Source organism: Corylus avellana, chromosome 6 (assembly GCF_965113065.1).
Source record: "Corylus avellana chromosome 6, dhCorAvel1.hap1.2, whole genome shotgun sequence".
NCBI lineage: Eukaryota > Viridiplantae > Streptophyta > Magnoliopsida > Fagales > Betulaceae > Corylus > Corylus avellana.
The window spans coordinates 4,065,707-4,078,245 of NC_142495.1; the positions used below are offsets into that span (position 1 = coordinate 4,065,707).

The 12,539-nt window shown below is 36.1% G+C and overlaps 2 protein-coding genes across 3 annotated transcripts; one reads left to right on the forward strand and one right to left on the reverse strand.

Annotated features, from left to right (window-relative positions):
* Positions 1 to 1,939: 1,939 nt before the first annotated feature.
* Positions 1,940 to 10,056, reverse strand: LOC132186239 (uncharacterized). Of its 2 annotated transcripts, XR_015912738.1 has the most exons (10): positions 9,924 to 10,056; positions 9,112 to 9,361; positions 7,438 to 7,493; positions 7,180 to 7,348; positions 6,857 to 6,916; positions 6,484 to 6,589; positions 5,461 to 5,529; positions 5,285 to 5,330; positions 3,361 to 3,468; positions 1,940 to 2,360 (listed from the first exon to the last, which is right to left on the reverse strand). XR_015912738.1 is itself a non-coding variant. In XM_088517921.1 (9 exons), the coding sequence occupies exons 6-9, from the start codon at positions 6,546 to 6,548 to the stop codon at positions 2,019 to 2,021; spliced, it is 561 nt and encodes a 186-aa protein (XP_088374047.1). In that variant the 5' UTR covers positions 6,549 to 6,589; positions 6,857 to 6,916; positions 7,180 to 7,348; positions 7,438 to 7,493; positions 9,112 to 9,361; positions 9,924 to 10,056; the 3' UTR covers positions 1,940 to 2,018. The 2 variants fall into 2 exon arrangements, 1 of the variants encoding a protein (XP_088374047.1); XM_088517921.1 differs by lacking the exon at positions 5,461 to 5,529.
* Positions 10,057 to 10,285: 229 nt separating this feature from the next.
* LOC132186241 (pre-mRNA-splicing factor CWC22-like protein (DUF3245)) lies at positions 10,286 to 12,392 on the forward strand. Its single transcript, XM_059600118.1, has 5 exons — positions 10,286 to 10,453; positions 10,554 to 10,589; positions 11,304 to 11,393; positions 11,826 to 11,905; positions 11,999 to 12,392. The coding sequence occupies exons 3-5, from the start codon at positions 11,322 to 11,324 to the stop codon at positions 12,225 to 12,227; spliced, it is 381 nt and encodes a 126-aa protein (XP_059456101.1). The 5' UTR covers positions 10,286 to 10,453; positions 10,554 to 10,589; positions 11,304 to 11,321; the 3' UTR covers positions 12,228 to 12,392.
* The last annotated feature ends 147 nt before the right edge of the window (positions 12,393 to 12,539 follow it).

Genomic DNA, 12,539 nt, shown 5'->3' on the forward strand with positions numbered 1-12,539 from the left:
CGAGCATTTTTGAATTTTACAGAGAAGTATGCCCATACATCAATGGACGATGAACATCTCCACATAATATAGCTGGGAATCTCCACCTCCAACCCACAAATAGAACAAAGTGGATGTCACTATCTTCCTTCTAAAAATACTTTCATTAGCAGGCAGCATATTATTGCATGCCTTCCATAATTTGTGAAAAAATTATGAAATACAAGAGGTAAAATTATGAAGGCTCATTCGCAACACGACGATATCTTTAAAGATATTTTGTCCATTTTCTATGTGTTTAAAAGATTTGACAAAATGGTTCCTATAATGCAATGAAGCTCATATGTTACTCTTTAATTACACTTTCTATACTAACAAGAAAGCACCCTTTTCTAGAGAGAATAGCACAAAAGAAATATTTAAGATAATAGAAAAAAAAAAAAAACTATGATGATATTATATGTCTTTTGCATGTGACCAAATGGTCACACGTTATAGTACTTTTGGGCATCCAACAAGACACATTTTTCACTTAATAAATTGATAACAGCTTTAATATTTGCAACACATAGAGTCAAGACACATCACTAACTTGAAAGATCCATATCGTCTTAAATTTTTTATTTTTTATTTTTTAGGGTTAATAACTTTTTTGGTACCTGGGTCTTGACCACCCCCGTAGAATTTTTCAAACTAGAGGTAGTGATTCGGTCTTTTCCAATATCTGAGGTACTAGTTTTGTCATGTTTTAAAACTTAGAGGGGAAAATTAAAAAACGTTAAAACCCAGGTACCAAAAAAGTTATTAACCCTATTTTTTATTTTAACTTATGAATATGAATAAACTTGATTTCAATGAGGTTAAAACTAGCTTATACGTGATATGAGTATTAGAGAGACCACTTTTTATGTCTAACATTGATGAAACTGGCATTGATGGATAAAAAAAGAACTAGTTATAGTTTTATAACACATTTGCACATAAGAGCACGTGTGTGGTAGCTTTTGAACAAAAAAACAAATCTAAGAACCGTTGTGTATACATCCTTAAACAACAACAAAAATCATGCATTTTCTCTTTCTTCTGAACAAGCACCTTTCTTTGTAGCAGCTAGGATCGAACTCAAAAGGGTATTTGTACTTGAGATTTTGTGTGTGTTACCTTTTGGGCAAAAGACAAATTCGGGGTTTTTTCTTATACATATAACATATTTAAATAACAAATGTTCCATTTTTTAAATAGGCACGAAAAAGAACAAAACAACATAAATAACTGAAAAGAAAAACCAAATCTAAGAAATAACACAATACCACGTAAAGAGACGAGTCATGGACAGTCATAAATACAAAAACGCCTCAGAGTAACTTGCAAGAAGGGTAGATCCAGCAAAGTGGGTTGAAATTTTAACAGCAAAGGGCAATTTTAAGGCTTCAGCCACCTTCCCCTTCATTTCCCACAAGATCCAGCTCCCAGAGAAAAGAGAAAAGGGAGAGAAAGAGGGGAAAAAGAAGAAACTTGATTATGGAGTATAAAAATGTGTTGGGAAGGTGAAGGAGAGTAGATTTGGTGTCTAGCCATTGGCCATTGGGGAGGTGAAAAGTTGAGGAAAAATCGAAGCATGGTTGAAAGAAAATCAAAGAAGACGATGAATAGTGATCTCGTTCGAACGAGAGTAATTCCCATTCCAACAAGATGCAAGCCAAGAGTCCCATTAGAAGGCACGAACGAGGATATCTAGGGTAACTAAAAAAGAATTGTTTGGGGGTGTTGTTCAAGTAATAAATGGGAATTTTATTGCGAGAATGTTTATAAAGGAAAAAATGTGAACTTTTACTCAAGCATGAAATTATTTCATTTTATATGATATGAGCCCTAGACACTTGAATTTGAAATTATATGTTGTTGGTTCAATATCCACATGTTTTACTTAACAAGATGCTAAAGAAACACAAATGAATCCTTAACAAGAAAATAAAAATGTTTGAAAACAAGAAATGACAGAATCCTAGCACAATACAAAAATGGCATGATTAGGTCACTTAAAGAAATACATTCCAATGGTGATGACTATTTAGACAATTCTCAAGAATTTCCATTTGGCGTAAATGAAAATATTCTTGTTGTATCGGAGTCAAGCCGCTTGTATCCATTATCATAATTTCCATATCAAGCTTGATTTGTCTTATCTCAAGCTTCTCTTGCCAATCTTCCCTTCCTGAATTAAGATCAGGTCTCTGAACTTTGACCAATACTTTCTCTCCATTATGCTTCATTCTTTCCATCTCAAGCTTCTCTTGCCAATCTTCATTTGCAGAATTAAGTCCAGGTCTCAAAACTTTGACCAATACTTTCTCTCCATTAAACAGGATAGCCCAATGGACCTAAATACATGACTCAACTTTTAAATAAGCAAAAATGAAAACTCTCAAGAAATAAGTAATATTTGGAGAACCAATCTAAAGAAAGTGTGAGTGGTCATATCATGAGACATGAGTTACATACCCATTCACAACCGGGCATCACAGCAATGATAGGTTTTTTAATATTCAACCAGTCTCACGCACATCACAACCATTGACATGAAATTAATCAAGATCACAAAAGAAAACACCACAAAATAGATGGGGGGAAAACGAAAATGAAAAGGAAAGAAAAATATTAAAGTGAAACATAGGTTTGTCGAGCACAGGAAAGCCAAACATTAAGCTTACCTTTAGGTCTTGCAAAAAGGGAAGATGAAGAGAAGGTCAGAGGCAGAGAGGTGCTCCGATGAAAAAATTCCACCGATTGATTGAGTGTGGTGGTCGAAGATTTGATGAGGAAGAGAGGAGTTTGGGAGAGGAGAGGAGAAATCATGAGAGAGAGAGAGAGCAGAAAACAAGAAGTTCCATTACAAGGTTTTCTTCTTCAAAACCTTTTTCCTCTGGACAATTGCCTATGATAGTCTTTATATTTTTAGTCTTCACAATTTTTTTTCGATCTTTTTTCTTTTTCTAGTTAGGTGTTTCTCTTATATACTTTATGTGTATTTGGGTTGTATACTTTGGTTTTTAATGAATTTCGATTACTTATAAAAAAAATGTAACATGACAAAAGAAGTCAATAATATTAAAACACATTGTTACACAAGTTCTAACACCTGACAAATCAGCAGGGAAACCAACGTGGCTTCTAGGCTAGTAATACGACAACAAAGTGGTATTAGCTATATATGCATATTGACGCTTTAGCTCTCACCCAGTTGTTGAAATAAAAATCTAGCATACATTTTCCAACTGATGGGAACAATATACTTGATCATGAAAAGGGGAAAAAGGACTTAAATGTTATCAATTATAATAGCACAGGCACAATGGAATTGAGGTATAATAGAAGACATACCTCAATCCATTTCTTCCGGAAGTCTCCAACACATGGTCTTTGTACAGGAAAGACATCGGGTTTAGCTAATTGTGAATCAGAAAGAGGCACACCATAAACCTGATCAGCCTGTCATTGTAAGAATATCATTTACCGTCAAGTTTGATAGCAAGATTTCAAAGCCTGAGAAACCTCAATAGGCAAGATAGAAGGGAAACATCATTTTCAGCCCTTAAGTTATGTTCTAATTTCAATTTAAACTCTAACTTCTCAATTTCGATAATTAGGTCTTTAGGTTTTGTCTAAGTTTCAAATAGGTCTCTATGACATTTTACTCGTCAAAGATAATGTTTTCCGTATGTCACGTGTCAAATTTGACATGTAACGTGCTCAGTGTCAAATCGCATCAACATATTTGCCATGTCAGTCAAGTTTGCCACATCATCCACAGGTTTTTTTTTTAAAAAAACGGCCTAAAAGACTTTCAGATGACATTGAGGAATGAGTTTGGACCTATGCAATGTGCGAAATCTAAAGCCGTCTTTGGCAAGGACATTGAAGTTGCTTTGGACTTGGTTCCATGCATTGACACCATTGGTTTTGGTGCTGATGAATTAAGTCCATGGAGAGCTTAGCCGAACTGAGCCCGGTCGAAGTAAGCCTGTTGCCGCAACCAAACACTTGCCTCTAGCGCCGAGGCAAAGCTGTTTTCGGCTACTTGATTCATGGGAGGCCAAAAGCAAAACTGGAAGTTTTGGGGATTAATGCTTACTTTTACCACTTTGAGGCATTTCCTTAGTGACTTTGCCATACATGCATTTTTCATTTTACTTCTTTTTTGGGTTTTGCCCTTTTTTTTTTTTCTTTTTTTTTTTCCCCTTTTGATAGGATGATTAAACTTCGAGTTTGGAAATGGATTTTTTGAAATCTACAAGGTTTTTTTGTTTTGGTGAATATGATCTGGCACAAAAGTTATTGATTGGACAGAAAACCAGAAGTTGATACCAATAAAACCCAAAAATATCAAAGTTGAATGGTTGCCACTAAACGCAAGTTAGACTATTCATGTGGTGTAGCAAACATTGGTCTTCCTAATTGATGATCGCAGGCTACTATTCTGGACTTTCCCTAAAAGAATTTTATGCAGCTATCCTAAAGGCAATCAGGTGGCTGATGAGCTCACTTGAGAATTTTCTGCGACTACCCCTCAAGAACAGCTTCGCCTTCGAGGTTGGCATCAGCGTTGATCAGGCGAAGCTTGTCAAGCAAGCTCCAGCAATTCTAGCAGGAGCTGAAAGCGGAGGGAGTGGTGAAGGCAAGGTAGTTCTCGCAGGAGCTCTGGGCCAAGCTGGTGTGGCGGTTCTCATGGAGCCATGGCTGCGCCTCAATGCTGGATACTTGTGCTCGGCAACAACATTATCCTCAGCTCAATGGGACTCTGTCCATCTCTTAGAAACTGCTATGTGGACAGCACCAAAACCAATGGCATCAACACAAAGACAAAGCAACTTCAATGTCCTCCCCAAAGACGAGTTTCTCTACCGTACTGATTTTGCGCAATGCATAGGTCCAAACTCATTCCTTATCGTCATCCGAAAGTCTTTTCACACGGGGTGTTTTTCTTACTGTGTGGGTGGCATGTCAAACTTGACTGACAGGGCAAATATGTTGACGTTGCGTTGACATTGATTGTTGAAACGTTAACTTTAACAGTAAAGTTACAGAAGTACTTATTTGAAACCTAGGCAAAACCTAAGGACCTGATTATTGAAATTGAACAACTAGGGACTAAAATGAAATCAGACAAATACCTAGGGGCTAAATATGATTTTTCCCAAGATAGACCATTACAAAATGAACATGGATTTTAAAGCAAACAAGTAGGAAATGACTTAAATCTGCTGTTTCTAGACGCCGATAATAATTGAGAAAGTAAACTCATCACCTTCCGTTTTTGAGGATGAGATTCATTGATGGCCCTGAGACGTTTTCTGATCGCCAGCAAAGAAGAGCAAACAGTCACAAATCATGAGCCTACAGATTCTGGTGGAAAAGAATAGTAGCAATAATTTGTTGCTCAGTAAGAGAAAATAGACTTCTATAGTAGCCTAAGTGATTCACCTCTTTGCACTTGATGATAAAAGGCTTAGTAGAAGCTTGAACCTGAGTTAATGAGATCTCGCTAGTTTCCTAGCACACCCAGCAAGTAAAACCAAGCAAGAGAATAACCACCGAAGGAGAATACAGAAGAATTGAGATTGTTGTCAACAGTATGTTAGAAGGCAAACATGCATGGCCAACACCACAATTCCATGGCTTTGAATCTTATGGTATTCACCCTTAAAATCAAGAATTCTTAAACCACCCACGACTTTGTTAGTCATCCATTGGAAAACAAGCCATTTACCTTCCTACAAACCAGGACATAGTAATAACTCTGTATGACCTACTGACAAAAAAAAAAATCTAAAATATGAACAGTTTGAAAGACCTCTACGAAGCACAGTTTGCAAGACTAGATTCTCCATAGCAATTTTTTTTTCTTTGATAAGTAATGTATATTCAATCATAGTGCAAAAGGGAGCAACCCTAGTACACAAGAAGTATAAAAGAGAACTCCTATATCATAGAGAAAGAACATAATTCAAAAAACTCAGAAAAATTTGAAACATGCAAACTATTCCATGCTACTCTCCATATATACAAGGTTCGTAGCATCATCTTCTTCATTTCTAACAATCCATTGCAATAAACTTAAATACAGAAACACATGCTTCAAACTTACAAGGGAATTTCATTTTTATTGGAACAGCTATAGTGATGGTGCCACTCCCCTCAAAACGGGAAGAGGACAATATATTGATCACACTTTCTTCAAGGACTTCTCATAAAATAGTAGAGAACAGGAACACTAGCCCAAAAATATCATCTATTGCATGTCTTAGACTGAAAAAAGAAAGCCCTACCAGGAAAAGATTTTAATTGTATACAACAGAAAAACAGTTTCTTTTCTTAAGTAATGTTTGAAAGCAACAAATTCAAGCAAAAAATGCATTTACAATTCAATATGGTGATAACATCCAAATTATACATACTCCCTCTTAGAAAACTAATTAATTTATCTAGTAGATAGTAAAAGTATACCTCAATTCCTTTGATGGTCTCCCTGTAACCAGATTGCACATAGTCTCGGGTGAGAGTCTCCTCATGGCAATTTGGAGTTTGGGGGTGAAAGTCAGGTGGCCCAAGTCTGAGATTAAATTAGTGACAAAAATATAGCATGAGATCAGAACTATAGCACCATAAATGATAGATGCAGACGCAAAATATCACAACAACCAACAATTTTTACAAAAAGCTAGTTCAAAATCTAATGAATTCAAAACAAAGGAAAACGAAAATGCATAAGAAATTGAAATATAACTACTCTGTGAACTTCTCAATTCAAAAAATTATGTGGAAAAGGAAAAACAACTAATACACCAAAACACAGGTGCTATTTTGTTGCAGAGTTTACCGGGAATTTAAAGGTTCTTTATCACACTTCAACTTGTATAGAGTTAGTTGTGATGGCCACCTGCACAAAATGTCAATGATAAATTGATAACTCTATTTTTCACAAGTAAAATTTGACAAATCAATTGCAAACCATTACAAACAAACAACTTCTATTTGACCAATCTTGTCTAAGCAACATCAAGATTTAAAAGGGATCCTAGAAATTGCAAGGAATAACTAAGACAATAGGAATAAGTTTTCTTGAAGAGAAAAAAGCAGGAGCATGCTTTCATTGGATCGTTAGGGAGCTTTAAAAAGTTTTCACATGTCTAAGATTTCAACCTTGTTTGAAGCAACCGCCTTTTTTGGTGTTTCACCCATGATTTCAACAACCTCTTCTTGACACAAATTATCAGGACCTTTGACATTCAGCATTTCCAAAACAGATGAATACCCAGCATTCCTGGCTGTTTGCACTAGTTGACCAGTGGGTTTGTGACCTTTGTTCTTCCTAGAAAAAAAAGATTTATCTTGCAGAATCACAAAAATACTAACAATAACAAATAAAATAAAAGATAGCTCACATCATTGAACACTTACATGCAGAAACTGCAATCGCAAATGCCTCTGCTTTCTCTCCATTTCTAAACTATTCCCTGTATACCTCGAAAACAATCAGTCAAAAATTCCAAAGTACTTCTACTCTAAAGCTTGATCATTTGTACAGTACTTTAAAATACACAATCCAAAATCATCTACCTACATATTCACTTAAAAGAAAATAAAAGTAAAAATTCACATCCAATTTCATGTCAACCTCTAAGATTCATAGTTCAGTAGTTCTTTCAAACTTCATATTCAAGACCTGCACAATATTGAACATCTATATCCCATTCATGTATGGATGCTTCAATCTCTAAACAACTATAACAATATACGAAATGTAAGGAAAGAATTAAATGACCCACAGGTGCTAATTGATGCTGGTGATGTCCCTGTTCAAGAAATTCAAGATTGTGGTGTGGATGATGACAAATTGATGAAAGTCGTAAGTGAATCTAAGCGTCTTTATAATCCACCCACTCCATGTGGACAATTCATCTTCTTAATGTGAACTAATTTTCTGAGGGTGTCATAGAGAGAATGTTCTCAAAGGAAGTGCAGTGAGCGAGAGGGAGCGGAAAATGATTTATAAAATGAAAAGCATAAAGCAATTTATGCCCCATTTAGCTTAATTTTCTTGGTCAACTGAAGATGCTTTTAGTTTGACCAAAATTTTCAGTAGCCCAAACACCCCCAAAGTAGGGCATTTTCTGAAAATGATTTTACGCCGAAACAAACGGGGCTTTCTTGGTTAGTGCTCAAAATGGTGGTTGGGGGATATTAGCTAGATGGAAGGGAGGTAGAAAAGCTAAAAGTTTATAGGATATAATGTCCATGTCCATTATTCCTAATGTGGTGTCCATGGCAAAAGAGAAGAAGTCAAACATTTGATGGTGTCAAGCTTCTCTTCATAATCTCAAACTTTTATTCCTGCACTTGCTAGTCTATTTGATGGCTATATCTAGGGCTCTTGATTCTTTTTCTTCTTCTTCTTCTTCTTTTAAAGGTTTTATCTTAGGTTTCTCTTGTTTACTATCTGTGTGCTAGAGTCTTGGCCCTTTTCACTTTTTTAATAATTTTGTTACTTATTTAATGCAGAGTAGGAGCCCAAGTGTCTACATTTCGCGCACATCTAATGCACCACTACCAATAAATGAAACCCCAAGATCACAAAAATAGTTTCAGAAAGTTCTCTTAGTAAGAGAAAAAAGTTGCTGAAAGTCAACTTTTGATAACAAACAAAGACTAGAGAACAAGCTCCTCTTTCTCCATATATCATCGTTTATTATATGGTAAATAAAAAAGGAGCTGTATAAAGAAAATTACCACTAGCATGTGATCCTGCGAAAATGGAAATGTATGTAGTAAAGAACCCATCATTTCCTGACAAACCCATTGATAAATTGCATAACAAGTAAATTAATTATGATAACAAAGCAAGCAGGCATGAGACACTCAATAACCTACTCTCTGCATACGATCAACCAACTATTAATTGGAACTTCATCATATCATAAACTAGCAAGGACATGGTCATAATTTGGCTTTCAAAGGAAAAAATAATTATAAAAGAACTTGGGGTGAGGTAGGTGGTACAGGGGTTCATTATCTGCAGAAAGAGTGTAAGACAGCTAAGAGTGTAAGACAGCTAATTTTCTGGAACCCATTTACCTACGATTCAAGGCAAAGTTAGCTGACAATGAAGATGAATCAGCTCGGGCAGTATCCCGAGCTGATGGCCCACCTATTGCACTGTTATTAACTGCACTAGTACAGCTGGCAGCATGATACCTTTGCATTTCTCCCAACTATCACCAGCATACTGCTCCCAGCATCAAGCTGCTATTCGAAGCTGTGAAAGCTAAACATCATTTGAAAGGCATGCTCACCATATTATGTTCAACAAAAGCGAGTTTACCACCTAATTCACACAGTCAAATAATATACCAAAGAAATAACAAATTAGGGGACAAAATTGGATGCCACACAAAGGGATTCTAATATATGACCTCAAGCATAATAGTCAATGAGTTAATGAACTTCTAAAACAGCTACAGAATATAAGTTGAATCTTGAAATTTCCATTTATCACCTAATTCTCCATTTATCACCTAATTCACACAAGAATGCCAGGATAAAATATAAAGCTTAAAGGATGGACAGTCGCATAAACAAGATAACCATAAATGCAGGAACTTTCTGTATGCTACTGGTTACATCAATTTATACTTAAAGTTGCCTGCATTTGAGATAAGACAAAATGGTGTTTCGGAGGGAAACTTAACAATTTTGAACTCTATACATATTGAGTACTATCATCTTTTAGAAAGAAGAATTTTTTTTTTCATAACCCAATACCTGGAATAGTCAAAACTTGAAATTTCAAACATTTAAAGTAATGAACATTCTTTTTTTTGATAAGTACAAATGAACAATTTTAACCTTAAACACATCATCAAAAAGCGCGATTCCGAGAGCCGCACCTTAGAGAGACATGTGAAGGAGAAGAAGGGTCTCGGGGCTTGAGGGCTTTGACTCTTTAGCTTTTGTTGTTGCTGATGATGACTATGATACCTCTGTTCTGTAGTCTGTACTTGGAGGTTGGAACCAAGGAGAAGGAGGGCGATCTCGTTAATATCAACAAAATAATAATATTAATTTAATTTGTTTCTAATTTTGCTCCCTATTTTGCCCTCCCCATTCGTTTCGCGTGTTGATAATTTTAGGAGGGTTGAATGGTGAAAGGCAAAAAGCCCGTCGCATATACCCATCGATTATACTAAACTGTGTCGTTTCTTTTCTTACCTAACAGATGTTTCTTAGTTTTCTTTTTAACGCCGTCTAACGAAAAAGCCAGGAGTCTCTTTTCTTTCTGAAGCAGACGTCTCTTTCCCGGCTACGGGCTACCCAGCGGAAACAGCAGGTCGACGAGCGCGCCTCCGTCGCCACGCCGTCACGCGAGCATCTCCCCCTCAATACCAACGGCCGAGAAACTCACGTCTCGTCAACCCAGGTATCACTCCGCTCTTCTATAGTCTTTTTCTATGAAAAATCCACGATTGATCTCTCTCTCTCTCTCTCTCTCTCTTTGTGACAATATCCTTCATGGGCAGGGAATCGAGCTCCACCCACTTCACAAAAGCCAAAAGGTAAATGAATTGAAGCTTTTGTTTGTGGGTATTTTTGAAGCTTATGTGAATGAATTGATTTATTACCGATAGGTTTACGGCTCAAGAGTGGAAGATGTTTTTCATGTTATTGACGGAGAACCCAAACATCCAAGCTGGAAGTTTAGGATACAGTTACTGAACAATCAATGATAAGCTCATAACTATTTTTTACTTCTAGTTGGAGGGAATATAGTCTATATCGACAAAATATATATGTGATGAGTATGAACTTCGTATTCTAAGAATCGAGTGCGGCGGCTCCGTTAAACAAATTGGTATTATGGATTTACATTGTTTAGTGCTTTGTAGAAAAAGGAAATTCTATGGTAGAAAGATGTCACGTGTATGTGTATTTTTCTTTTTCGAACCCCATTTTTTGTGGCAAAACAAAGATAATAAGATTCAAACTCAAAGAAAAAACAAGGCATTGGTTTAATTTTGTCTGGCCAATGTCACTAGGGACAGTAAATTTATGAAAAAGCCCGTTTTAGAGCATCTCGTATCCTAAAGGGAGATTAGCAAATCATTATAATAGACAGCTTTTGAATGTTGCTGCTATTGTAGTTGTCTTATTATTTTTCACTTATTCTTTTGTTCTTTTCTTCCATACCATGACACACACACAAACACAGAGACATGTATATCTCATATTTTGACTCTATAGGTTGTGATTGTGAACATTAATTTGTTTAGGCTGGCAAAGAAGTTGTAATGGGCACTACAGAGACACCGCAGAAAAATGGTCGTCCTCCAATTGTTAAACTGGATATGGGGTTGAAACTGGTAATTGTTCCTTACTTTTGAAATGTGAACAATGAGCAAGTGATGTTCTTAATTGCATTTGTGTTTTTGCTTCTTTGAATTGCATTGAAGTGAATATTCTAATGTGAGACTGATACATATTTCAAGTGACTGCTGGAGGGGACACCGGCCATTTCACTTATTTCATCTGTTTGATGGAAACCTGTATGTTAGAGAATTCTAGGAATATGTTTTCATTAACTCATGCCTAGTATCTTGGGAAAAAAATATCCGAAGAGCTTATGTTAAACACTGAAAAATACTAAGTTTTCATATTCCTAAAATGTCTGGCAAGTGGTAATTTCTTGTCAGGTCTCCATATTTTTTTTAACCGGTGTTTTCTCCTGTTTTTTGAACGAACTTATAAAAAAAAAATGTAACCCTCTTTGTGCTTGGCAATCTACTGATATGCAGGCTGAACAATGGGTTAATAATATGACCAAAGCTGCAGAGGATGAACCAACAGAAGTAGAATCAGAGGCTCGACCTAAGAGGTCAGTCCAACCATCTTTACTGTCTGTTACAGCTATTATTGTGACATTGTAACTTGTAAGCCAGTTATCACAATTCTTCACATTTTCCTGTAGGCTTGGACTGGGTGCAAAGGTTTCACGTCGAGCCAAAGTTGGACCTTCAAACAACCCACTTGAAAGGAAACTCCTTGCCAAATTAAACGTTGGAAAAAGAAAAGCTACCAAAAGTGCCGAAGTATCCATTCCATTTGGTAGAGATGGAAGTGATAATGAAGATGAAGATGAAGATGATTTAGAAAGCAGAACTAGAGCGTTTGACAAGAAAAAGATCAGCAGATTCTAAGACTGCATTTTTACGGGCAACTGAAAAAAAGAACTAATTCCCGTTGTGTATCTGGAGTTGTTGAGGTTGCTGTCTGTTTTGTTCTGTGTCATATACTTCTTCTATGGACCTATTGACTCTACAAATTAATTTTATGTAAAATAGCCATGAGGAATGTTTTTGCTTTGTGCATATTTATTAATATATTTATGCAAGCTAATGAACTGTAGTTGCATTTCTTCTTAACCTTACCAGCTATTTACAAAAATCTGAAAGTTTCTTATCGGATCATACCAAATGGAAAGTCCCAACTGGCTCTGTAGATGAAGTAAA